Source organism: Nylanderia fulva, unplaced genomic scaffold, assembly GCF_048542155.1.
Source record: "Nylanderia fulva isolate GAGA-0341 unplaced genomic scaffold, ASM4854215v1 Scaffold2, whole genome shotgun sequence".
NCBI classification, from domain to species: domain Eukaryota; kingdom Metazoa; phylum Arthropoda; class Insecta; order Hymenoptera; family Formicidae; genus Nylanderia; species Nylanderia fulva.
Genome location: NW_028190263.1, coordinates 8,516,620 through 8,543,967, shown reverse-complemented (window position 1 = coordinate 8,543,967; position 27,348 = coordinate 8,516,620). Strand labels below are relative to the sequence as shown.

Sequence of the window (27,348 nt, the reverse complement as noted above, 5' to 3'; positions counted from 1 at the left end):
GAAACAAAATGAATGATCCAACATTCTTTAGAATGGTAATTTATATCAGCTTCAATGCACACACATTTTGAAGTTGTTAAATATCATGGCTATTAATAGTTAATATTTAAATGTTATATAGAATGTTTCAGAATAAATTTTAGTGTCCAGCAGGAAAGCTTTTATATAATGATCTTGTTTACGTACTGGAGAGTAGTGAATATAGAGAGAAAGAGAGAAAGTAATAAAAGGAATAAAGGGGAGTTTATATATTATACTTATAGTATATTTAAACTTGATGGCAGTTCTTAACGCGGCAATTAATCCCGTATATCGAGTATCATTTTATAGACATCGACCATATCAGCAACTGATATAAATATCTGTTTCGCAACCGGAAAACAGACGCACGAGTGTAATTATAAAGGAAGATTACAGGAAATTTGCGTCTTATGGCGAATGACTGAGGCTGAGTGTAATATTTGCAGTACATAATCTGGCAGTTATCGGAAATATACTCACATGTACTTTTCATTAATTTCCTTACATTTATTTAACGAGACATACTGAAATTTATTTATGATCGTATATTCATTTTCAACTCGGAAAACATGGTACACTCTCAAGATACTCTGTCGAATTGTGCGAGAAATTGTTTATCGTTGAGATTCTATCATTTATTTATTACTCGCAGAATATTGTTAAATGTCAAATTTAATTTATAGAAGGAACTAGAAATCTATATTTTTGCTACATTTATATATTTTTATTAATTGCGATAACGATTTAAGCTATGGTAATTAAATAGTTTAACGAAGAATTTTATAAATATTAATTCAATCATAGCTTTTAAATTTAATTACGGTAGCTACATTTTTCCGCGTATCTCGCGAGGAGACGGTCGGCTTTAATTCCGAGTCTATCTCGCTCTTCCCCGACCGCGAAGCGGCCTTTTCTCGGTAAAGCCGCGAAACGGCTTGTTTGCGAACTGCATCGCGCGCGCGCGCGCGCGCCTTTATTTCAACGTGTTGCGTCTTTGCATCTTCTCGCTTCTCGCGTGTCGTCCCGTCTCGCTGCGTCCGAATCCGGGCGACGCTGCATGCGTCACTGGTTATTTTTGCCTAGACCCGCGGGATGGATCTCCATGGTGGTTTCTCGATGGATTCCGGTCCCGGTATAAGCAGCGTGGAGCATAGATTCTACCGCAAAACCTTCATCTCTCGGTCGGAAAACTGTTATTCCATACTTCCGGCCAAATGGAGCGCAGCGGGATCCTGTCCCCATCCGCGCGAACCGATCGTCACGTCGATGAAAAGTTGCATTGTCTCGTAAGAGAAGAGTCTGTCGTGGTGGGTCGAAGGTAAAGAGATTCGACCGTTTAGATTCTCACAGTAACGCCCCTTTTTTGCCCTTTCCGTTACGCAACAATGTGCGAAATAACGTAAGAATAACGCGAGAAACTATGTAATAATGTTGCCAAGATGACAGCGGTCGAGCGAAATCGGAGCGACTTGCGTAATGACGAATGTATCACTTAGCAATCTCTTCGATTCGTTAATCGATACTTTTATCTCTTTGTTTACAGTACTCTGGAATTCGTATCGGACCCGTCGTCAAGAAAGATGTCATGAAAGCTTCCATCATGTTGGAACACGATAGCCAGTGAGTACAACTTTGAGTTGTATCAAGACCAGCTTTCCTGGACATTAAAGTATATAAATATTTCTTTTTTTTTTTTTTGTTATAAACGCAAAAGAGAAAATTCCATTTTTTTAGCTAGCTGGTTGGATTGTTGCACGTTTAATTAATAATCGGCGTTTAATTTGTGTTTAGATACGCCACGATTCTCGCGTTTGACGTGAAAATCGAAAAGGACGCGCAGGAACTTGCGGACGCACAGGGCGTGAAAATCTTCCAGGCGGATATCATTTATCATCTATTTGACAAATTCAGCCAGTATAGGGAAGAACTGAAGCAACGTAAGCGGGACGAGAACAAGCACATTGCCGTATTCCCGTGCAAGCTAAAGATTCTTCCGCAGGTGCGTATGCGATTTTTTCTTTTCCTTTTCTTTCTCGGCGAAACATATACGTCGGTAGCCTCTGAAGTCGCCAACCTTTTAACCAAGATCCGATATATTTTGTATTTCAGTATGTATTCAACTCGAGGGACCCGATCGTGATCGGCGTGATGGTCGAGGCTGGAATCGTCAAGGAAGGAACGCCACTCTGCGTCCCGAGCAAAGACGTGAGTCGACTCTTTTTATTCATTCTTCTTTCTCTTTCCGACTCACCAAGCTCGTGAATCGCATCTTTTCGCAGTCGTTCGCATCATTAGAATATGAATATCGCCGAGTAAGCTTTACATGTCGCACATGTGAGAATCAATAACGTTACTACACTTTGACTCTTCGATAAATCTGTACACGTAAGTGATATGTTTTTGATATCCGAAATTTTTTATCATTACATCTACTATTTAGAATCACAACATTCTCAATGAGAGGAAAATATCTCAACGAGATTTATTTAAGAGAGTGAAATATTTTTTGATCATTCTTGAAATATAAAAGAACACCTTTGCGCGCGTGCAAAATCGGTGCGAAATACTCGTGTCTCGGATGTACAAAAATTGGCATCAAGGGCGAAAATTGAATCGGCTTGTCCAGAAGAGTCCGGACAAACGAGAAGGAGAGAAAGAGGTCTCGAGGATCGGGATACGCGTAGGTGAACTCGTTCGGCGATTCGGTTAGCCGATCGATCGCGTCAACTCGCTCCGACATTCTCGCTCTCCCATAGCGAGAGATCCCTCTCCCGTTCTCTCCCGTAGGAGGAACCGGGTGGGTAGGAGCTCTGCTCTCCGGCCTCGCCTTACGCGGTAGCGCGAAACGGTGCAGGTTGCCTAGCCTCGAATTCTCGTAGGCGTTGGCGATGCCATTAGCGGCACGCAAATTCCCGACGGGCAAAAATCCGAAATGTATTCTCCCACCAACGTCGCACCCACGCACCGGCCCTTATTTCTTCCCTCTTGCCTTTTTGTGGACGCTGATTTTTCACATTCCGCGATTCACTCCTTTCTCATTTAGGAAAAAATCATCTTTAGGTAATAAAAATCTTTCTCTCTCTTTCCCATTTGTGTATTTTACAAACTGCACGATACGAGTTTTCCCAACATTTGCATAATATACTATATTTATTGTACACGTCTGGGCGTGCCTCGCCAAAATATCTCTCGGCTATTCTCGAAAATATCTGGTCTCTCGTGAAAGTTGCGAATCGCAAGCGATGTATGTACGGTTTCGCGATTCGTAGGAGTCGCGAAGGGAGACGAGACGAGCATTCCGAGCCCTTGCGCATATAGAAAGCGGTTCCGACCACGTATCCACCTAGCCCACGCGATGTTCTCCGCGGGACATCGAGAGGGACTTCTCTCTCGCCCGCAGCCTCTTAACAAGATTTCTCAACATTTTCTGGCGACGCGACGCGAGGAGTTTATCATTTTTCGCGCAACTTTTCTCCATCCCCCAAAGAAATCATCAAATTAATGCGTCCGACGCGTCAAAGACATGCAAAAGTTACAATGTCGTTTTTGTAGAACATTTTCAACTTTTTTTAGCTTTATGCGAATTTTCTGAAAAATTCGTTTCATTTTTGTTAGCCTATCAAAAGAAGTTCCTTGCTTTTCACAAAGTTGTCAGGGTTCGGAGGAACCGTATTTATTAGTTACAATAGCTATACTGCTGAAGATAATGCTAAAGGAAGTTTGGGTACCTTTAGCTTCTTTCTTAGAATAGGGCGCAAGATACGGTGAAGATTTTTCCTGGAGCGAGGCTTATATACTTTTTAGAATAAATTTAAAATCTTTTTCAACAATGTTTCTCAAGAAACAGGATCAACCGGCCAACCAGGGTTTCCGAAACTTTGGATTACAAAATCTCCGAATCTCGCACAATGTTCGTTTGTATAAGGAGTTCTTTGGCGGAAGAAAAAACCGATTAGGCGAGAAAAACTGGAAATTTAGCGTAAAAGTTATTTCCTCCCGAAAGTGGCACGTTCCCGCAGAGATCGACCTGACGATTATCCCGGGTGTATATCGAGTCTCACGAAACTCGAGTTAACGCAGGTCAGTTTGCGCCTAGTTCTCTCTCTCTCTCTCTCTGGTTTTGTTCGAGACGAGACCGGATGTGCGTCGTCGTTGTCGTCGGCGATGAGGAACGCGTCGATATCGTTCGCGCCGCGAAAGGAAGCGGCTTAATAGCGACGGGGCGGAAGAACGTGAGGACGTGAGCTCGCAAGCGTCGACCGGATTTTCAGCTCGATACATTATTCGGCGAAGAGGGACGCGGCAAAATTTCGCGCATAAATTCACCAACAATTAGATAAGCGAGTCGCTAATAACTATTCGCGACGACTGTCCTTATACATAATTGACTCTTACCATATTTGATTCTTTTCTTCACAGAAAAAAACAGTATCCTTGAGAGAATGCAAATATGCCTTAATTCAAGTATATTTTATCCTTATAATAGCGCCAAATATAAATAATTTTGGATAAAGGATAATTTATCCTTAAAACAAAGTGCAAAATATTCTTGGTTGAAGCTGAAATTTACTTATAAATATTGCAAGGACAAGTGACAAGTGTGCATCGGATATAAGCGGTACTTTCAAATATATATAATAATTCTTAGTTCAAATGTGACTAAGTTTGTTTTTACCATATGCGATTTTTAAAACAAAAATATATCTTAAGGATAAAATATACTTCACACAAACTTATTTATTATCAAGGCAAATGAAAATTTGTGATTACAAAGAGCATTCTATGCTTAAATCAATCAAATAGCGTTCAAGAATAAAAATATACTTGAATCAAGGATTCCTTTTTTTCTGTGTTGCAATTTATTTCTCGCTAGAAGGAAAAGAGTCCCCTGGAGAGTGTAACCTATCTATTAATTTATTCGCTTTCCCTCTCGCGACTTGTATCGTGCGTTATCGGGTATATGCGCACTCTACACACGTAACGTATGCATATAAAAACGCACACATATATAAGAGCGTATATAAGCGTTGCGCAACGCGGCGATTCTCGATAGGCGGTTCTAACGCCGAGCGGAAATCCGGCGGATTCTTTCGGCCTGCCGTTTTCTTGCCGTTTCCTTTTTTCTCCCCTCCTTCCGTTATCCTTAACATTTTTCTCTCTTTCCGCCGATCGATCGATCGATCGATCGATCGATCGTTTGGTTCGTTCTGTGAATCGGGTTCTGCTCGGCCCGATGACCCGAAAGCGTCGAGTCGCGATAGCGCCGCACTTTTGATGCTCTCTCTCTCTCTTTTCCTTTCCTCTCCTCTCTTTCTATTTCTCGCTGCTCGCTCGGAGAATAGATCTCGGCGCTTTTCACGATTGGATGCTTCTGGCGGAAATAACCTCCGCTGAGTAAAGCACATCGTCTCTTCTTCTTCTTCTTCGCGGTCCTCGCTCCGACCGTGTGTATCGCGCAACTTGTTCATTTTCTTTTGCTTCCTCTTTATCAGGCTGTTAAGCGACAACGGGGGACTGCCGTCTCTGCTGACGCATAATAGAGCGTTTATGTGCAACATTTTCGATACCGAGATGACAGAATTTTACGCGATCCCTATAACGACGAAAGATATTAATCACGTGTATACACCCGGAATATCTAATGCTCGTTTAGGAAATCGTGAAATAAAAATAGATGAGACTCGGAGCTGGATATAACGATGGTGTTAAAAATGTTATCCTGTCGTTTGTCAATGTCGTTCCCATAAAGCGAAAGTAAGAAACTCGAGGAAGAACGAGCGATCAGAGCGAGGTGGAAAAAGGAGGGAAAAAGAGAGAGAGAGAGAGGGAGAACGAGGCGGAGGCCCTTTATCGTAGCAAGTTCAACAACACGCTATCGTGAGGCGAGAAACACGATCAACGTTCGTCCGATTCTCCATCTCCAACACGATGTTTCATCACTCCATCTCCGCTTCTCGTGTGCTTCAATCGAATCCCCACGAACGCACAATTTCATTTCAACCATTTTTCCTCTCCGACTTCACTCTTCGTAGCTCGTAGATCCTGGAAAAACGCGACTATTGTTGAGCGTATCCTGCATTTGGGAGGACGAGGAATCAAAAGTGTCAAAAAAGAGGGATATCCTGAGAATTAGAATGATTTTTTTTTTTTATTTGTGGAATTATATCCAGCTCGTGGGTGAGCGACAGGAACTAGAACACGCTTCGGTGAGCACAAGTCCTCTTCCGGCGGAAAGGCGCTGGTAACCATTCTTCCTTTCTCTCCGCTTCCCTCCCTCTTCACGCTTCCTCTTCCTTCTTCTTGGCTTGCATACGCACCGTGAATTCGCGGCAGATAGGAATTTCAAGCCGAGAGGATATCTCTCTATCGAGAGATATTCAGACCGCGACGTTTCACAATTGTCCGCAATGCACGCGGTTGTTGTTCTCTCAAGTATGGGATAGAGAGAGAGAGAGGAGGACTCCTACGCGCGAAAATTATCCTTCCTGACTTTACTTACTCTCCGTCGCGAATCGTCCAAGAGTAGAAAATGTAGCACGCGATTCTATACCGAGATCGTTTGCATCACCTTTTCATTTTATTAGATCTGCAACGAAAGCTGCTTTTTGCTATTTGTAATATTTCATTATTCCTCAGGGAATGAAAATAATCCTACATTTAAATCGGTTTTAATATATACAAGGTAATAATTAAATAAAACAAATAATAAAAAAAGACAAGTACATTACTTTAATTATTTTTCTTTAATTTAAGAACTTTTATTAGAAATAAATTTTGAACGAAGAAAGTGTAGATAAAAGAATTTATTTAAATAGATTTATATTCGCGAAATATGTATTGTATAACAAAAGAAGAAAAAGAGTGTGTAAGAATAAGATTTACAGCTCGCGTACGTGTCTAAAAGATAAAAATACCTCTTCTCGATCCGAAATATTTTCTCTGGTATCTCGTCATTTCGACAGCATCGATCGGAACCGGATGTGTCGAGTTAACCGCGAAAGACCATTTCGGAGCTTAAAAACGGATGGTCGGCACATAGCAAAGGATGCCGTGCGTGCCGCTTATATATATTCTTATATATATATATATATATATCTCGTCTGTACTCTCTCCGTTTACTACCACACAATCGAGGAACCGAGCCGGTATCCTTGTGAAAGGACGAACGTTCCGTGTCCGCATTCGGAGCATCGCGAGGGTCTAGCGAGTGATAAACGGCCGGAAGGAAACCAGAGGCGTTATTCCACGAAAGCTACTGACAGAGACCGGAAGACCGAAAGACGGGATGTGGTCGCCGTGTGTGAATGCGTTTGTGCGTTATCGTTCTACGCACACATCCTCTTTCTCTCTTCTAAATGCCTCTTCCTTTCCAACTTGTTCTAAATATCGCCGAGACTCCATGTTTCGTGTCCAAGTTTTTTTTCTCTCGAGGAAGAATTTTCAATTATTGTCTCTCTAAGAAGTAAACTCTATATCAATATATGTATTTTACATATTTTATTTTTCTTTCATATTTCTTTCTTTTGACAATTTAAAGTTTATTTTTTCAGCCGTGTATAATTTAATTTAGTTTTATAAAAATATATAATTATGTTCGCGAAAATAAAATTACAAAGGTTCCAACAATTTTATAAAAGATTTTTCATGACAAAAATGTATTATTACACAAAAATAGCAATAGTATATATTTTCAAAGTAATACGTATCCAATTTTGAAACACTTGATTAATATCGAGAATCACGTACATGCGCACAAAATGATTTTACAAATAGTGTTTTGTCGACATAAAAATGGTGATATTTGGCCGTCGCTACGAAGGAAAAAGGCTAGAGTAGAGCGGAAGTCGGAACGGGGAGGAAGAGGGAAGTGCCGGCCGGATACAAGGTTTCCAATGTCGGCGGGATCGTTTTACCCGAGCTTGCGATTAATTCCGCCGCGACGATAAAAATATTGCGACGGTAAACAGCTCCGGTATACACGTGGAAGACAACTTGTCTAGCCTCATTCCGGAAAAATCTACAATATAATATATATTATATTTCCAAAATGTACTGATTTCAGTTTGAAAAGCTCTTGTGAGAAATGACGATAAATGCAAATGTCTCTCATCGATCGTTTTCGAGATCGGGTAAAATTCGCAATTTGTCAGGCCTGTCTCTCTCGGAAGACGCGGCGCGAATCTCGATTAGGCGTCCAAAACAGCCCAAAAGCGCCGACGACGCGACGCGCACGGTTAGAGCCGCTAACTCTCGTCGCACACGAACTATAAAGCCTTCTAAATTGGTGCGGGCCACGAAAATAGACTTCCGGTTCCCGTCTCGCGCGCGCTCACTCGCTCGCTCTCGGCGAGACGCGTCTGCTATCTAGTATGCCAAGAACGATTCCTCCTCCCGCTCGTTCCGTCTACATCTTCTCGCACACACGTACATGCGAGAAATATATACGCCGTATATATACATGCATGCCCGCGAAAGCCGCGCGTAAATATTGCACCCGCCAAAATAATTCCGATGCGATTTGCAGGAGCATCATCGCGTACGCGCTAGCTGCATCAACATTTATGACGACGTATAAAACCCACGTGAATTAGATAACGATATCTGTATAGGAGAGAAGAAAAGGATTTGTCACGCTACAACTGCGTATATAATGGAAATATTTAGATTTTTTTTTTTTTACATTTCTGTAATTCCTTTGTCAACTTCTGTGGAATCTTTCATTGCAAATAAATGCGCGGATATACAATCTCTATATTATAGATGACAAAGAAAAAAAAGCTGAAAACAGGAGTCACAAGGGCGTATATATTTTCATATTATAATACATATCGCCCATATTACTATATTTTTTTAAATACGACAATGTTACACACGTACATATTATATACGAAAATAATTATTTTACGCGAACATGAGGAACGAAACGTTTGTGTTTGGAAAATCTTGGATAGCAGTGGCCAAGTTATAATATAATCAAAGTGCAAAAGTTGCAAGTTGCGTTATACACCTGTTGCAGTCAAGAATTGCGACAGCTGTACGTAAATCTCGCGGTACTCGTGAATAAATAATTCCGTCATATTTGTGAATATGCGTATAATATCGCCACGTGGATCTGATCTTTCGCGGTGACGTAACGACGCGCGCGCGCGCGCATACGCAACTTACGTAATCCAAAAAAGTTTTTGCGCGGTCTTTTTCGTTAGAAGGATCCGAGTCCCTTCACAGGCTAGGCGGTGCAGTCGCATCTCTGTGGATTCCGATTTCGCGCGCCGAGAAAGGATCGGCCTTCGGAATAGCGTGCGCACTTTTGTGCCAAGGTCGAGGCGAGCCATACTTCTTTCTAGGAATTCCTTTCTTCTTTCTTTGCTCCGAGTAATTTATAGGCTCTTTTCGAATGACTCTCTCTCTCTCTCTCTATGTGACCATTTTTTGGGGAATTGTTTTCCAGCCCGCTACCTAGCATTCCTAGCTTCCTTTTCGCAACTTTTTAGAAAATTATTGCTTTAAATTGACTTTAATTCGTTTTCACCGTATCCGTATATAAGATCTGATGATGGCCTAGAAAACATAAAAGTGTACAATTTTATATACAATTACGTATATATATTTTACATTAACTATACTCTTGTGAGACAATAGCAAACTAATTTGTTAAGAATTAACTGATATTAGATTGTAGCGCTGCAAAGTGACGACAATATTAAATTAACAATGTTAGAACAATATAATATTGGAAGAATTTACATAGTAAAATTAATCCAACGTATTTTATAGCTCATTGCGATATAGATATTAATTAGAGAAGTTCTTTCAGTACCATACTGTCTCAATATCTGTGCGTATAAAATTATTATATCTCTCAATATTTAATATTTTTTACTGATGAATTTGACGAAAGCTTTGATTTTAAATCGACTTTGCAGCCATGCAGATGCGAAATTGTAAAAGCTGCCAAACGCAACGATTTTATAAGAGTTTCTCCAATTAATATTTACTACACTAAAAATATTAATATCTACCGCAATAAAATATAAAATATGTTTGATTAATTTTACTATACACATAGTAAGATTTACTATTAATATTTTTATCGTGATAAATTTATAAATTCTTCCAATATCGCATTGTCCCACAATGAACATGATTTTCAGGATAAATTCTAAGAGAAAATTCTCTCCGTGTGTCTCAATAAGCATAATGGTACGGCGAAAACTTATCGGAGAAACCGCAGAGAGGACGAGTGGGTGTTCGCACGAACAGTTAGATAGTTTAGCATCGGAAGACGAGCCGGGAGATAAGGCATGTGCACGCTTTTCCGTTTCATCTCTTCGTCGTCGCCATCATCCGCCGCAGGGCTCTTCTTCGCCCACGTGGCGCGAGAGAGAGAGAGAGAGAGATCCTCTCTCGTGTGTCGTCTCTCGAACACTTAGAGACACGAGATAAATCTAAAGTGGACGGTGTGTGTCCGGGCCCACGCGTCGCGTATCCAGGCCCCCTTTGAATTCGAGAAAGAGAGAGAAATGCTCGCTTCCTCTCGCAGTCTATTGAAATGTTTGTCGTAAAAGGTAAAGCGCGCGCGTTGATAACACCTATAATGGCTTCCGTAATTTCAGGAGACGAGGGCCTTGTGTTTGCAACAGTGACCAGATTTTTAAGCCGTAAAGCTGTTAAGCCCCCTTGCTCGGGATAATCCTCTTTTTTTTATGGTATAAGCGTCTAATGCGCCACGGGAGTATCTAAATACCGTAGAGCTAAATCGGCCACCGATTTGTCATTACGATCGATTTTTTCCTTCTTCAATATATATATATATATATATATATATATAACAACTGTAATTTTAACAAAAAAATGATATCTCTTGAACGATGAAAATTCGATATAATCGTCTATGAGAAAGTTCAGTCGACCTCGAGACTTCCAAAATTCCTAGTAATACGGGAACTAAAGAAAGGGACAGTCGTAAAATACGTCGCATAATGTTATACATCCGAGAGACGAAAAACGAGAAGACAGACGGTACGAAATTAGCGGTCGGTTCTTCGACAGACTTTATCTTAAAACCTCGAGCGGTTAAAAGAGCGAGAGCGCACGAGAGGATTGAAGAAAAGTGCGGGATAGGCTGGAAGGGCGGAGAAGGTCGAGACGGAGGACGAACAAGGTTCGTTTGCCCGCCTGCACACGTGCACCTATATGGTAATTCCTTTCGGCCGAGTGTCGAGAATTTGACGACGGGGGTACGCCATAAAAGTACGCCCGGCCAGAAGAGAGTATACACGTCGTGGAGAACACGGGTGAACGGACGATCGTATCCGTTTTTTCGCGTCTGAGCTGATTAACTCTGACACGTGCGTAATATTTCTCCTGCGCGTGTACCTTTTTTTTTTTGGTAATTATTACACTCGATGCAGTTTGCGAGAAAAGATATGCGAGATGATATATCGTGCGATAAAAAATGATTTTATTAATTATTAGAAATACATAATATATAGTTTGATTAATTATTTTAATTCATATATATCTTAAACTTATTGGTGAAATTTCTCAAATGTTTGAATTATATAAATAATTTTATTTAAAATTGGCGGGAAAGATAATGGTTATAAAAGAAGGAATTTTATAGAAGCACATATAGGATTCGGGCTGCATTAAAGTATTTTGCGTGATGATAAAACTTTGAACCGTGATCGCGCGTAAGTCTTCTGAACGCGTTTAGCGCTCCTGCAGGTGTGCAACGTGCTTCGGCTTTTTTCGTCTATATAACACCGTTATACAACATGTCTCGTGAGATATACATAATAAATTCACAGTCCTGACGATGCTCGACAGAAAATCCAAATAAGGGAAATTCAAATTTTCTTCATGATTAACGATGGACCCGCTAGCTTGGTGTTTATTATTTTTAATGCGATGAAAGGATAGGTAAAGTACACACAGCTGGCTCATTCTTGAATGAAATACTCATTCTTCTCTCTCTCTCTCTCTCTCTGTCTTTCTTAAAATAGTTGACGCATTATTACCTTAATGCGGGATAATCTGGATTAAAGTTGAAGCGAAAATCCCGAAATGCGATGGTTGAATCTTAAGCGGGATGTTCGCAAACATCCTGCATCGGCCAACCTACTATACGTCGACCTACGTATATGAAAAGAGAAGGATATCGCCTACCTACTTTGGTTCACCGATTCTCGACGAAAATGCATACCCACGTCTCGGTTGTGCGAGACCAGGCACACGGCACGGCATGGCACGGCAGCTCTACTCAGGTACTCGGGCTGCCCCGACTTCCGGTCGCGATAAAGGTGTGCCTAGGCGTAGAGTTATACCCACGCGACCAGACACCGACGATCGATGGCGAAAAAAAAAAAAAAAACAGAGAAAAAGAAAAAAGTCGCGCTACTATAAGCTTCGTTACGAGAGAGACCTGTTTCGGTAGATCGTGCTGTTAAATCGTGTGTTTGAGCATTCGATACGGGATGCTGAACCGAGCGAACGCACACGAATGAATGAAATAGCGTCGTGTTACCACCTGGATAGGGAGAGAACAAAGTTAGGATCTTCTCGGATCTCCTCGACTTGAATTGTTTCCAATTAGGGACCAGAAATATGAAAATCATTCAGTCTCTGTATTTTTATTTATTTAGGTATTATACGAAATGAAACAATGCCTATATATTTTAAATATATTTGATATACATACAACATATGAATACTTATCGCTGTCGTTCAATTGATTGTTTCAGTTTGTCGAGTTGGGTATGGTAACTAGCATAGAGTACAATCACAAATCTGTGGAATCGGCCAGGAAAGGTCAAGAAGTTTGCATCAAAATCGAGCCTGTACCGGGAGAAGCGCCAAAGATGTTTGGTCGTCATTTTGAAGCGAAAGACTTTCTCGTCAGTAAGGTAAGTGCTTCGACTATCGGTTTATCAATTCCGTATACTTAAAATACAAAGAAAAATATCAAACACGACAATGTCACGAATAATTCAATCTTAATTACAACTAAATCGAGATGAACTTTAAAAGCTCGGCGATTTTAATTGACGCGGTTGCATATTATTTTACTTGCATTGGACGCAAAATTGAGAAAGGCGTTTTTGCCTTGACGCGAATTCGACTTGTTAGTATGCGAGACCTAGATCGAAAAAGGAAGATGAACATCCGGCGGCGATCGCCCGTCCGCTGTCGGCTTCCGGCCTTCGTAGAAGCTCGCTATCTCTCTCCCTCTCAGTCTTTACTTTCTACTCTTTTTCCTTTTCGGTCTTCCTCCTTCAGGCCAGAATATCGACTACAAATCGCTCGCTCAGAAATTTCATTCTAACGCTGCAAGTTGTTTGCTTTGATAAATAAAATTATCACATACACGTGCACATTCATAGCAACGATTGATCGAATCGTACAAAAATAATCGCCTCTGTACAAATAATATCATAGTTTTATCTGATCTCTTTTGATATTTCCGATACGCAGATATCACGTGTGACTCAACTTATAAAAAAGATACAAGAATTTTAATCACTCACGAAAGTTTTTATATTTTATTGTTAATCGCGACGGTCTTTATAGTTTGAAAAAAAGATCACATACAAGTATATATATATATACAGGGTGTCCGGTAATTAACGGACCAATGATTAAGGGCGGATTCTCTGGCCAATTTTGAGACTATTTTTCCTTAGCAAAAATGTTGAGAAGTCAATAATTTTCGAGTTATAAGCGATTGAAAAAAATGGGTTTTTTGAAAACTAAACGTTTTGGAGTTAAAAGTCTAACATAATTACATTCTTCAGTTAATTTTAGATAGAGTTTACTATAATAAAATTTTAATTTGAGGCTTAGTTATAAAGATACATAATGACAAATATTGGAAAGTTGTAAAAAATGATGACCTTTTTCGACATTTTCGCTGAGGAAAAATCGTTCCCAAATTGACCAAAGAATCCATTTGTGTCCGTTAGTTACCGGACACCCTGTATATATATAATATATATATATATATACATATATATATATACATAATGAATGTGATATTTAAAACAAGAAAGAAAGGAAGAGATAGGAGTGAAAATTTGATTCCACAAATGAAAGAAAACGAGCGTGCAAGTTGATAACGATATTACGTGAATTTATACGCGTTACGAGGGTTAATAAAGATCTAAAGCGGGGCTGAATGGATCATGTTTCAATTACTTCACCGCCGTTACATTATCGCATCTCGAGGAAATGTGTGTAAAAACTGTTGCGATCGTTAATTAAGACGGATGTTTCGTAGGCCTCTTCCCCTGTGGGAAACTCCAGCAGCGCCTTTTCTTCGGCGTACAAACCGACCATCTCTCATCTTCATTTTTTCTTCCTCCTTCCTTCTCTCTCCCCCCCCCCTTTTTTCCCCCTGCCATCTTTTCCTCCCCCTTTCCACGAGTCTGTTTCTATCGTCGGGCTTCAAACATCTTCCTGTGCTTTGGTAGGCAAGCGGAAGTCGTCGTTACCGTTTGGTTCGTGGAATCAGTTCCGGAAGTATCTTGTTCCCACGATAATTCCCCCGAAGCCGTTGTTCCGCCGACATGTCGATTCATACTTGAAGCGAAGCGAAAGAGCTTTTGCTTTTGTTCGCTCCAACGAAAATGTCTCGAGCGGAATGAAAAGAAACGCGAAAAGTCAGCAATAAAAGGGAGTTGACATATACATATATTCATTTTTTTATTTCAAAGTACGACGGACGATTATGCAAGTGTTTTCTTTAAAAAGGATTTGCTTCTATATATAAGCAAGATAACCGACCGGAAATGACAAAGTTTTATATAAGTAAAATAAAGATTATATACAAATCAACCTGATTTCAGTTGTCTAGAAAAATGTTTTCCACGTAGAAAATGTTAAGATAAAAATAATCGGTAGTAAAAACTGTAAGGTCAACTTTAGATTATATTTTCACGACAGAATTTATCATTTTACGTGCTATATATATTTTTATGATGCGCTTTTCGATACGCATATATTCTATATATTCTGTGTATTGTGAATAAAAAAATTTTTCAATCACATTACATGACATGAAAAAAAGAATCTTGTCATAAAAATGATGGATCGTCTAAGGTGAGTTTAAAATATGTTTTTGTTTTTTTTGCTTCATACAAGTTCGAAGCACAAATGTTTTCATTCCTGCTTTTAGCCAAGCATCTCTCGGAGATGCGTTTATTTATTCGAACGCGGAAATAGTTCGTTCTTAATCTTGGCGCGAAACATTTTAAATGCAGCTCTGAAAAATTTCATCAGTCGTAAACTTGATAAAGTTTTCAAAGCACCTCTCTCTCTCTCTCTCTCTCTCTCGTCAGTCGATTCGGCCCGATCGCGCGATCTTATCGCGCTTTTTTCGCCACGGAGGCCGAAATTGCATAATAACATCCGATGAGAGACGCGTAATCGCGATCGCGGATTTCGCGCGAAAAACTTAAACTTTCAAATTAGTTGTGCGTACGCCTCGTGCCGTCTGTGAAATTTTTTATGATTACCCCGAACTGTTGTATATTCAACGTTCCGCGTACTTTATGAGCGGTAATACGAACGTAGGTGGGGAAACGTGGAGCGAGGTAGCAGAGAGAGAGAGAGAGAGAGAAAAGGGGCGTGGCGGCCTCAATAGCCGCGTAAAACCACCATTGTGACCGATCCATGAATGAAACGGGACTTCCGGCCGGGAGTGGGGGCGGAAACAGTTGTGAAGCGTTACGTTTCCGAGCGCGCGCGCGCGCGAGCACGCTCTTCTCTCTATTTGCGAAAAGCGTCGCACGTGAAAATTATAGCCGCGTGTTAAAAAGACACGCACGCTTCTCGAAAACACCGCGCGATTCTAGAGCTCTTCGGTTCTGCCTCTTCTCTTCGATCGAGATTTCGCCTTCGACACATAGCCTGCCACGTCACACGAATGACGTTTGTGTTCCCGTTATAGTTGCGTCATTCGATTATGTAACGTGTGACGTTACATTTTTTTCTCCTAAAGCGCTATCGCAGAGAGAAAGAAGGGTTATCTCCGACTCGCGAATTGCACTTGTTACTCCAAAGTTTTCAATACATACGTTTTTATACTCGAGTATTTTTCAAGTGTTGCACAAACATGTGACAGATGAAGTCCTTTTTCAATCAAACAATCAAGAGGTGTAAATCCCCATTTTATTGTTTAATTATAAATGAAAAATTGTACACAGCGATGTATTTTTCAATCTGTTACAGATAAGTAGACAGAGTATAGACGCCTGCAAGGATTACTTTAGAGACGATCTGCTGAAAACCGATTGGCAGCTGATGGTGGAACTGAAGAAGCTCTTCCAGATACTCTAGGACACGATGAGGATCACGACAGCGACGATTATCCAAGGACCTCTCGCTTTTCCGACGACTGCTCGGCAAGATCGAAGAGAGATATCGGGTCGTCGACGAGTTTCGCGACATCGCGAACCCGAAACGGACGTCGAGTCGTCTCGATCGTCAATATCCTCCAGTCCGCAAGAATCGACGCTTCTTCTTCTTCCATTCTTTCACGCTTCCGTGGTCTAAAGTGCCCGCTTAGACTTATCGTCGAGGAGCACGCCGCAAGAAAGGATTAAAGGATGCGGAGAAATCGGTCTTTGAGAGCGCGTAATATGTCCGGTTCGCCGAGTCTCAAAGACGATCGAAGGAGACGAGTCGAAGGAGACGCGATCGAGTTGGGTTCGGCGATTGCATTCAGAGTATTTACAGAGTACCACGAAGCGGTACTCTCATATCCTGTCGACGACGAGAACGAAGAAAAGGTAGAGTCAGTCGCATCGGAGATGGAGCTTCTTGGAAGTGCGCGATCGCGAAAAGGAGAGAGTCATTCCGGATGGAATGTCGTGGGTGGCAACGACGTGGTTGTATAGATACGTGGAAAAGCGACGATAGAGGAGCGGCAGAAAGAGGAGAGAGAGAGAGAGAGGGACATATAGCTCTAATGAATGAAAGAATCGTGCGTGAACCTCATGTGTTTTGTATATGTAATCTCTTTGTACGAGACGAGCAAAGTATATATATACTGCGACTGGAAAATAAAGACTGGGGTTCGCGAGGTTTCGCAGAAAAGGGAAAGACGGAAAAAAAAGTTCTATTCTCTCTTATATGCGCCGATGCTCTCTCATTCATTACTGTGTCATCCTTTGGTCTCTTGGCACTCCCAATCGATCAAGTTCTCATCGTTTCACTCGGGATTCGCATGTCCGATATGTGCTCGCATCTGTTAGTAAGTATCCTCGTCTTTTGAAAATAAATTCTGTACATTTTCGTGACAAACATTTTTTACGATACATTATACTGCAGTTATTGCAATAATTTAGCAAACTTGTCTTTGAACGGCCTTGTCCCAATCTCGATATGCAATCTGAAGAATTTGTAAAAACGAACGAAAATTTTTAAACGAATGAAAAAAAAATGGTTTTGTTGCGTATGTTTGATTATAGAAATGTAGAATGTCAAAAATACGTTTCCTTTTTGTAAAAGGACACAGATTTCTGCAGGAAGAGGAAGTGTTTCTGCAAAAAAAAAAACATCTCGTTTCGATACGCGTGACAACGGAAAAGCATTTCAGAAATAAGCAGATAAATATAATTGAATATAAGCAGTCTTATATAATAAAGATTATATTCTCGTCTCTATTCTTTCACGACGACAACATTAGCCTCTGCGTTTATACTTATTTAAATGACCGCGCCCTCTGTTCTCTATCCATTTAAAAATGATCGAAATCGAATACGTGCGTAAATATAAATTCAAACACACAGAAAATCTTTAGGACAAAAAGAGGCCATAAATTTATGGACCCTTTTTCCGCTTCTTGGATCTTTATTGCATGTTCCTTTATTAAGACATTCGGCGATACACCCCGACCGTGGGAACACGCGTTTTTAATTGGCCGAGAGTGGCAGTAACGCCGGAAAAAGAAACTCGAGAAATAAATCGACGACGATGACGTGTAACGTTACGCAGTGTCGTAGATCGCGTATCGTTCTCGAATTCTTCGGAACTCTCCGTTTTCTCTTCACGCCACCGGAAGTGGCGGAATAATAGGGCGCGGGCGTGCAAGATCGATTGTGCGAAATCGAGAGACGCATATCTTTGTGTACGAATGTCGCCGCGACTCGAAACATTCGTTTACGTAAGTCGTAAGTTTTAATTCGTCGGCGCGGTTTAGCGACACGGGATTCTCCCTCTCTCTCTCTCTCTCTCTTGCACGCATTATCTTACATCGATGCGTGCTCGCCTCTATTTTCCCTTCCCTTTCCCACCAAGGGAACAACCAAGTTATCCGTGTACGATGATTGCGACGAAGGATACAAACCATCGAGCAGTGCGAACAAATGATAATGCGAGATCAATTAACACGTGCTCGCGTTTCCATCATCTCGATTGACGAAGGCTGACTTTTATTATTTCCCTTTCATATACATTTACTCTTTTCTGATTAATAATAAATTGTAAAAATAAATGACAATTTGAACGTCCGATCTTGTCTTTATACAATCGCTAACGTTTGCGTAAAATTGCTCGCGCGTTCTCGAGTGGTTCGAGTCCGTCGCTAGTCAAAGTCGGAAAATATATGTCGTGTCCTTGCTGGGAGCGACCGAGAGCACGCCGCGAATCGGCAGGCCGCGCTCAATAATACGCGCACGTCATTTTTCGAGTCATTCATGCATCTGCAGGTTGTCCTCGCGCCTCTCTCCGACTGTGACGACTGCGCGCGACTGTTTCGCTGTGTTAGTGCGACTGCACGCGCACGCGCGTGCTCGCGCATTGATCGTTCGGATCTGTCAGCGTTTACTCCAAATCGAACGATTGAAATTTTACATTTGCGACCGAGCTTTCGCTGACATTCAATTATTTGTAAATAGACTGTAATGAGGAAAGAGGAGTCGGAGATATCTTGTCCCCGATGATAGAAATATTTTTGGAAATTGTACATTAAATATAGGAGTCTCGATGCGTAAGAAAATGTGTGAGTAGGAAAAATATAATTGTGAAAATGAGGGTAACATTTCGCCACCGCTATTCCGAGTACACTAATGTCTACTTAATTAGAGGCAATTAACCTTGCAATTGCTGAAAGCAATGGCGCAGGAAAATATGGAGAAGGGAAAGAATCTATCTCGAGGACGTTTTTTCTCTTTTATTCAATATACGATTTGATTGTCAAAAACTCTTTATAATTATATATATATATGACTTTGAAAATTGGAGAGAAAAGAAGAAAAACTTGAAAAGGAGGGATTTTTCCGAACGAACGGGCATGACTCGGATTACCGAAAAAGTCCCATCGTGGGCCCCCGTTTGACGTAAAGCGTAAAGTAAAACTTCCGACGTGAATGCGACTGTCGGTCGACTCATTGAGGACGTGCTGTTGAAGACCGTGCTATGAAAGAAGAATGACGTCGAGAGAGGGGGAACAGAGGACGCGATGCGATTCCGTCGAGCGAGACAGAGAGGGAGCGAACGGGAGGGCAAGCGTTTCCACACCGGATATCCTCTCGAGGGAAGCGGTGCACGCGATTCGCATCGCCGCCACGCCCGTGCCGTGCCGTGCCGTGTAGATACTCGTATAAACGTCGTCGCTCCTATTACTAACAGTAGAAATGGCCGAGGAAAGTCGATTGGATCGACGCGAGTTACTAGTTGCTTTCCATTTAGCTCGCTTTGGTCTTTCTTCGACATTAAGCAACTACTGACATCATCTTTCGTTTTCTAGCGCTCCGAAATCATAATTTTGCGACATCGTTCATGTTTACGAATTATTATTATTATTTCGATTAAATCCAACGCCTGCTGTTATCTCTCGCCTGCCTCAATGAATAGATCGATAGATCAGGTTCTTCGTCGAGAGAATCAACGAGTATAAATCGATCGATTGTCAGCTTCCGCCTCGATCTGCGTTTTTCATATTACTCTGACATTTATGTTTCGGAGAAGAGTTTGCGAGCGAGTCTCGTGACGAACATTCCCCGTACTGTCGCGTCGATTTGAATCATGAATCGACCAATGATGAATATCATCGGCGAGGAAGTGCCGCTTCTTGGAACAAAGTACGTCGTATAAACGAATTAATTCATCAATTCTCTCTTTTTTTTTTTCCTACAATATCCGCTGATGACAGCGGATACTATAATTGACGATCCGTATTTCCATTTCGGAGAAGTATTATGAACAATCGTACAAGCGCTTTATCGAGGAATATTACAGATAGTCAGTCTGTCTTTCGCTGACTTTTTTCTCTTGGCGTTTCCGAGAATATCTCGAATAGATTCCGAGCATTCGTCGTGACTCACGGCCAGAATCGTTCGAACTGCTTAACTTCAATCTTAAGCGTTTGACATGTGCGAAAGATTAAACCGTAAGGTTAAAAAAATCAGTGACAGCTGATAGATAGTATAAATTAACGTTAAATATATATACATATATATATATATATTTCGTATTTTTACAAGCAACGTCGTGACGCACGAATATCTAAATGTGACGACTGGAATCGACAAACGTGGCGAACATTAGCGCATCCGAAAAGCCAAGGCGATTCTCAGCGGATACAATTTTCGTTCTCGTACCCTCGTGTATCTTACGGCCACTTTCGGACAGGTGCGCGTTTCGGTGTCAAATTCGCAAAGACCATAGGGCAGGGTAATCCGACCTAACGGGGACCTTGAGGGCCCTTCGACGGGCCCTTCCCCATATACACGTGAACGATACGGCGGCGTTCTTGCGTCTTTACGCGATTTATTACCTTATTAGATTCATTGTTGTTCCGAGAATTGCGATGTATCGGATTATATGGTATATCCGCGGCGTCGACTTGATATTTTTCACATTTTTGTAAATACTCCGATCGAAAGGAGCGAGTCTAGTGCTGTAATTGAAAATCGTGTGTATCACTGTGTGAATTTCTTGGAAAAATTACTAGTAATTTTGCAAGCCGCACATTTTTTTCCTCGTAAAACGCAGATAAAACATCAAGTATTCGCGCGCGTGTTTTTCTTTCTCGCAACAGGATTTTCATAAATCACGATGCAAATTATGAATGAACGCAGTCTTCAATCTCTATACGAGGTGTGTATTACGCTTTACCAGGGGTTATCTCCGACGATCGTCATGGACGATGTGTGCTTCCTCGTTTTATCTCAATATTCTTTTTTTTTTTTTTATTACGATAAAAAATCCGGCAAAGTAAAATTGTCGGTTTATATAATATATAAAACCGAGTGGTTTGCTCGTACGAGGATAAAAATTCATTCTTATATAAAAGTTGAATATATTAGCAATTCGATTAGACCGACGTGACATGTAACTCGTAAGTGTGACTTGTAATTTTATCAACGTATATAAAGTAGAGGAAAATTTTTATTTTCGCGCGCATCGAGATATGTCGCTGAAATTGCGAATTTATGGTTCCAACGGAAAAGGGACGAAAAAAAAAGTACGCGTCTCTCTTTCTCGCGGTCCGCCTAGGCGGATTATGGGTATAGGAGGAGCATCGCGCCTACAAACATATATTTAATATATACACACACGGCATCTCCGTACGACGTACCCGCGAGCAAATGGAACGAACGTAGAGCGTTGCGGCGCGTGAGAGAGAAGAGAATAGCGCGACAGTTTGTAAAGGGCGTGCGACGAGGACGAAAGAGGATGTAGTCGGCAGAAGTTTACGAAGAGAGCCGAGTCGCTCCGACATGTGGGAGAGAGACCCGATCGCAGGATCGGCGTGTTACAACGTTCGATCACCCGGACGGATACCCCCATTCCGCTATCGATCCCCTCGAGCATCCTCCGGAGGACACCCTCGACTACCGTCCTTAAAACAATTAATCATTCATTACCGTGAATCGAATGACGCGTAAGATTGATCAAATGAGCGCGCGACTTTTTTCTTTCGATCATAACGAAAGGCAGGAATAAAGAGACGACAATCTCTGGCAATTTCTATATAATTTTTCTAAAGTGTAATGGAAAAGATATCGCGTGGCCCCGCGATTCCGCGGGTCGGCCCTGGCCGCACAATACGAGCATGAATGAAGTATCGCGTCTGACTCGATGAAGTACGGTATAAGAATACGGCGGGGCTGGGCTGAGGAGAGAGAGAGAGAGGGCGCGCGCGAGCGAGCAACGTGTAAGTGTAAGTACCGCTCTCGCGCATACCCGCCTTTCAATGCGAAAGAGCGCGGCGCATGCGCGTCCGGTTCGCGGAGGAACGAGAGAGAGAGAGAGAGAGAGAAGCGCGTTCGCGTTGTTCGTGCGTGAGTAGAGAGAGTTTACAACGCCGCAGCAGCACCGTGCGCCATCCGGTCGTTCCAGAAAGCTAGGGGCGCGCACTGCTGGACAAAGACAGAAAGAGAGAGAGAGAGAGAGAGAGGGAGAAAAACAGTGTTTGCGTACAGAGCCGTCGTGCCGTGTCGCGGACGATCTCCGAGTAAACGCGTCTCGCGAAAAGACCGTGGACGCGAACGTTGTTGCGCATCTTGGTCCTGTTATCTGGCGTGCGGTAGTCGTGCGGGAGATCCACGTCTCGCCTGGTATACACATCAACAACATCCGCGGAGACAATTTCCACGCGAGTGCGAAGGACAAGTATCGCAAATCTCGCCGGCGGAGGTTAGGAAACGCCACGTCGCGAAGTTCGGTGCGAATTGCGAGGTGACGGGAACCGCGAGCGACATCGAGGAAGTATCAAACGGATCTCGGGGTTGGAAGAATCTCGTCGCGCAGATATAATCCTCCAAGGGGAATCGAGAGGAGAGAAATCTCCCGGTGGCCCGTCGTCGAGTAGTACGCGCCTGGCTCGCACTCGCCACCGATCCGGCATGGTTGCCGAGGCCAGCTGAACTCTCGCCTCTCTCTCTCTCGCTCTCGCAATCATTCGCTCTACGTCCTCTCCTCTCGCCCGACACCGCGGCCAACTCCCCTGACGGCCTCTCCTTTCCGTCTCTTTTTACTTCCTTCCACTCCGCCGTTCTCGTCTACCCTACACGACGCGAGAGAGAAAGAGGACGCGCGCGCGCCATCACGCAAGTATACGTCAGCCGATATTTCAAAGAGAGAGAGAGAGAGAGAGAGAGAGACGAGTGTTTCTTTCGCGTATGGGTGTAATACACATTAGCGCGACTCGGAGGCTCGCCATTCGAGAGAAGCAGCGGAGGCGCAAACTCTTCCTCCCGTTTTTGCCCAAAAGATCGTCCGTGGAGTCGTCATCCAGGACGCGTTTACGATGATATATTCGGAAAGTAGCGGTCGAAGAAGAAACGTGCGCGAAATAAAGGAGCAACAAGTATCGGTGGAGTGAAAGATTCCGGAGTCGTCGTGCACCTGTCATCGTCGTCGTCGAAGCAAAAGTCGTCGAGGAGAGAAAAAGAGAGGGTGGAAGGATGCGCGACTCGAGAGCAACGCGGTTATCCGAGATGCGAGCCGCGTGACACGAATGCGGGAGCGCGAGAGAAAGGAGAGCCAGAAAGCACGGGAGGAGGGAGAGAGAGAGAGAGCGTCGCCGGCCCGTGCGTACAAACGTACGTACGTGCGCGCATGGTGCGTACATACGAGGGCGACGAGGACGGAACGAGGGTGGCTATTTCTGTGGGGCATATAGGGGCCGTCCGTATAAAATAAGCAGTGAATGAAGGAGCCTGTTTACTGGCAGACAGCCTACGCGAGATTCAGAGTCGGCTCTCTCTCTTTCTCTCTCCCCACTTTTTCCCTATCCTCGCGCCGTCTCTGTCCGCGCGAAAGAAGGGAGAGAGAGAGAGAGACGCGTCGCGTCGCGTCGAGCACCGAAAGAGAGCCGCGTCGTATGTGTATTGGCCAGTGCGCGAGAGGACCCCGCGGTGTACCGATCTCTCCTCGTCGCTGTGTCGTGTCACCGCGCGCGTGTCTCTCTCTCTCTCTCTCTCCCTCCCTCCCTCCGCCTCTCTCTCTCTCCCTCCCACCCTCTTTCTCACTCTCCGCTCCGTCTCTCGTTCGTTACATTCGTGGCCGGCTTCTCGCGAGCAGAATCGAGCTCCGGACGCGAGCGGCGTTGTTCGCCGCATTCTCGATCTCGTCGAGACAAGTCTTGTGCGAGCGAGCGCGAGTGCGCGAGCGCGAGCGCGAGTGCGCGCGCGCGTGCGCTCCGCCTCGCCTCTAATGTCGTTTCCGCACTCCCGGATCGCGCTCGCCTTGGGAGCGACGTATACGCTCGCTCGCTCGCGTGCTCTGTGTGACGTTGTGTGACCTGTGCCGGAAGTGCGAGCGGGGAGAAGTAGTAGTAGTAGTAATAGTAGTAGTAGTAGTAGTAGTAGTAGTAGTAGCGGCAGCGGGCAGCACCAGCGGCGGAGTAGCAGTTGAAGAAGGAAGAGAGGAGAAGGAGCAGGAAAAGAGGTGGAATTCGAGTTCACGAACCGCCGAGAGTTCAGTCTCTCTCGGGTGCACCGGAAGTGGCGAACCGTACTCACGCGCCTCTCGTGGTCTCTCGTTGTCGCGCGAGCGCGGATATATCGTCCGAGTGCGCGACCGTCGTCGTGATAAAAGAAAGAAAAGGGGGAAAAAGTGAAGGAAAAGTGCCGAAAAGTGTGGATACCTCGGACAACAACCCGGCCCCGGCGCTGCTCCCGCGGCGGCCGCTCCGCTTCAACGCCGCCGCCGTCGTAAGGTGCGACGCGCCGCGACGTCCGGCGTCGACGGCGGGAAATACGGCAACGACGGCGGCTACGACGGCGCCGCCGCCGAAGACGACGGACGCGATCGCGCCGGCCACGTTGTCCACGTCCCTCCACGGCTCAACGACCTCCTCGCCGCTCTTGACGCCGCCCCAGTATCCTGCGCCTCCACGGCCCCCTAGTCGTACCGGTGAGTGTGATTCTAAAAAAAAAAAAATTAAAAAAAAAAAGTGCGAGATTATTTCCGAGTCACGTGAGTCCAATCCCAATGTGTTGCCAAAGTGCCGAGACTTTTTTTTACCAGTTGCGTTGGGACTAGACTGTATACACAATATTGTGCGCAGGTGAGAATGACGGATGTATGTATCAACGATTTCGTCGGAAAAACATCCGGGATGGACGGGCAAATGACCAACTGGCTCTTTTTTTTTTTTTTTTTTTCATTTCGCTCGTCTCGCTCCGCTTCTCCGTTATTATTTGCCCGGTATATACTCTCGTACAGTCGACGAGAGGAGAACCGCGGGCTTTCGTAATGAGCGCATAACCGAACGATTCACAAGCGCGTTGTTTGTGTGTCGCATTAGTAACGGCATATAGTACGGGGTGACTCGTTGACGACGTTAATCGCCCCGTGTAATTAACTCTGATCAATTTTTCAGAGTCGTCGGAATTTTCACAGTTTTCGTTTAAAAATTCGCGATACTTTGTATACTATTTACACACAGTCGCGGTTCTTGGCGGAACGCAGACGAAACATTTGGAAACGAGACGACGAAAGAGGGAGAGAGGGAAATTCCTCCTTGTTGTTTCCAAGCCGGCGCTAATCATCGGCCGGTCGGGAGTGATAAAGCTCTCCGAAAAAATATCTATACGGCGTTCTCCGACGATCGAATTCTTCGCTCCTTTCTCGATCGAACGAAAATCGAATCGAATAAACTTGGAATCTCTGTGAAGATATATATTTGCCTCCCTCTCGCGTTCGAATATTTTGAGCTGCATATTTTCGTCGCGGAACACAATCGATCTCGTTCGCTGCGTCGTCGCTCTCTCTTGGACGAGGTCGCGCGACTCGGTGCCAACACTGCCAACACTCTATCGACGGTTAGACCAGCGTGACTCGTTGCGCGCATCGCTACGCTTTCATAGAGACCGAACCAACCAGTCACAGGGGCGAAGCGGTGAATGAAACCCACAGGTGTAGAAAGTTTGCGAGAAAGTCGCCGCGTCTCTCCTTTTACGCGCGTAGGCCGACATTTTAAATCTACGACGAACCCAATGGAGTTTGCATAACGTGACATTTCCCGAGCTCGGTTGAATCCTCGCTCGATCCGCTCGATTTTTCCGCGTCACCCGATATAAGGCACTCGCTCGCGCGCTCCCATTGGCACCGCACGCCGTGAATGCTATACGAGTTTCGCGCAACGATACACATCGATTGTTGATGACGTTGTCTCTGACGAGGGAGAAAGAGAGACGCATCGGTGCGCCGCGCAGTGTCGATCCGGCATGAATGAAACCATCATTTCCACGCATGGTGCAAAAGTAGGCGACGAGACCGGCGAATTTTCTCTGTCTCTCTCTCAAACGTCATCGATGATTCTAGACAGGAACTTTTGATCGCGCGCTTTCGTAGATAAAACCTTCAACCTTGTACACGTTGTTCTCTTTGTTTGAACCTTTGTTCGTCGTGTACACACACGAATGCATATCCCGGATAAGGAATGAGTAATAGGAAAAACGAATATCTATCTAGCTGTTACGTGTGTACACGGTGACCGTTGGCCTAGATTATTCTTCGTCTCGTTATTAGGTAAGAGACGATTTCCCAGATATCGAAAGCCGTTCATTCATGTAAGATGTATATATATATTTGTGTTTTTGCCGATTGTATGTCTAAACATTGAGAGAATATTTTTAATGGATAAAATGAAATGTGTCTTCAATGGAAATGAAAGAAGCTGCATATTTATCACGAATCTGACAAAACTGCAATCGATATCTCTCTGCATTCGTCGATCAAACGTACGGCTAATTCAATTGTATTTGAATAACACACAAGTCCAAGTGGGAAACTGGCGACCTTCCGCGGTATATCGATACCTGGATCGTGTTAATCATACGTAAGTTAATTCCACACGCCATGCACACACAGACGTAGTCTCTCGATATCCTAAGGCTAAGCCTATCGAGTTTTCTCGACTCCCAGTAGCGGATCGAACTCGCGCTCGAATCTCGCTATATAATCGCGTATCTCTCCCTCTCTCTCTCTCGCTCTCTCGAATAACACGAGAATACCAGCGCCACGCTATCTTCATGTTTGCCAACTCCGTTATCTCACGTTCCTCCATTTCGATCTTCTCTCTCTTCTCACTCTTCTCTCTTTGCCCGTCTTTCCTCTTCTCCGTCTTGTCTCTCGCCGTCTTCCTCTCTCCCGCGATCTTGCCTCCTCTCGTCTATATCCTGTCGACTCGTTTCTTCCTCTCGTCTGGTTTTGTGCGAGCATCGAATGCAATCTACAAGCGAGTCGTCGTTATGCGTTGTCGCGTCACATCCGGCCTCTCTCCGTCTCTCTCTCTCCCTTCCATCTTCTCCCGCCGCGCCATTCATTTATATACGTGTGGTTCGAGAGAAGTCTCTCTCTCTCTTTCTAACA

The 27,348-nt window shown here is 43.6% G+C and overlaps 2 protein-coding genes across 2 annotated transcripts in view; both read left to right on the top strand.

Moving 5' to 3' along the window:
• Positions 1–17,706, top strand: part of eIF5B (eukaryotic translation initiation factor 5B) — a 29,776-nt gene extending 12,070 nt beyond the window's left edge. The window contains exons 12-16 of the mRNA XM_085482186.1: positions 1,565–1,641; positions 1,813–2,020; positions 2,131–2,226; positions 12,765–12,926; positions 16,249–17,706. Of these exons, the coding sequence (XP_085338312.1) occupies positions 1,565–1,641; positions 1,813–2,020; positions 2,131–2,226; positions 12,765–12,926; positions 16,249–16,356 (651 nt within the window). The 3' untranslated portion in view covers positions 16,357–17,706. The remainder of the gene's footprint in view (positions 1–1,564; positions 1,642–1,812; positions 2,021–2,130; positions 2,227–12,764; positions 12,927–16,248) is intronic.
• A 4,636-nt stretch (positions 17,707–22,342) lies between these two features.
• sty (sprouty signaling antagonist) overlaps positions 22,343–27,348 on the top strand; it is a 24,515-nt gene continuing 19,509 nt past the window's right edge. The window contains exon 1 of the mRNA XM_029310506.2: positions 22,343–24,885. The gene's annotated coding sequence lies outside the window, so the exon portion shown is untranslated. The remainder of the gene's footprint in view (positions 24,886–27,348) is intronic.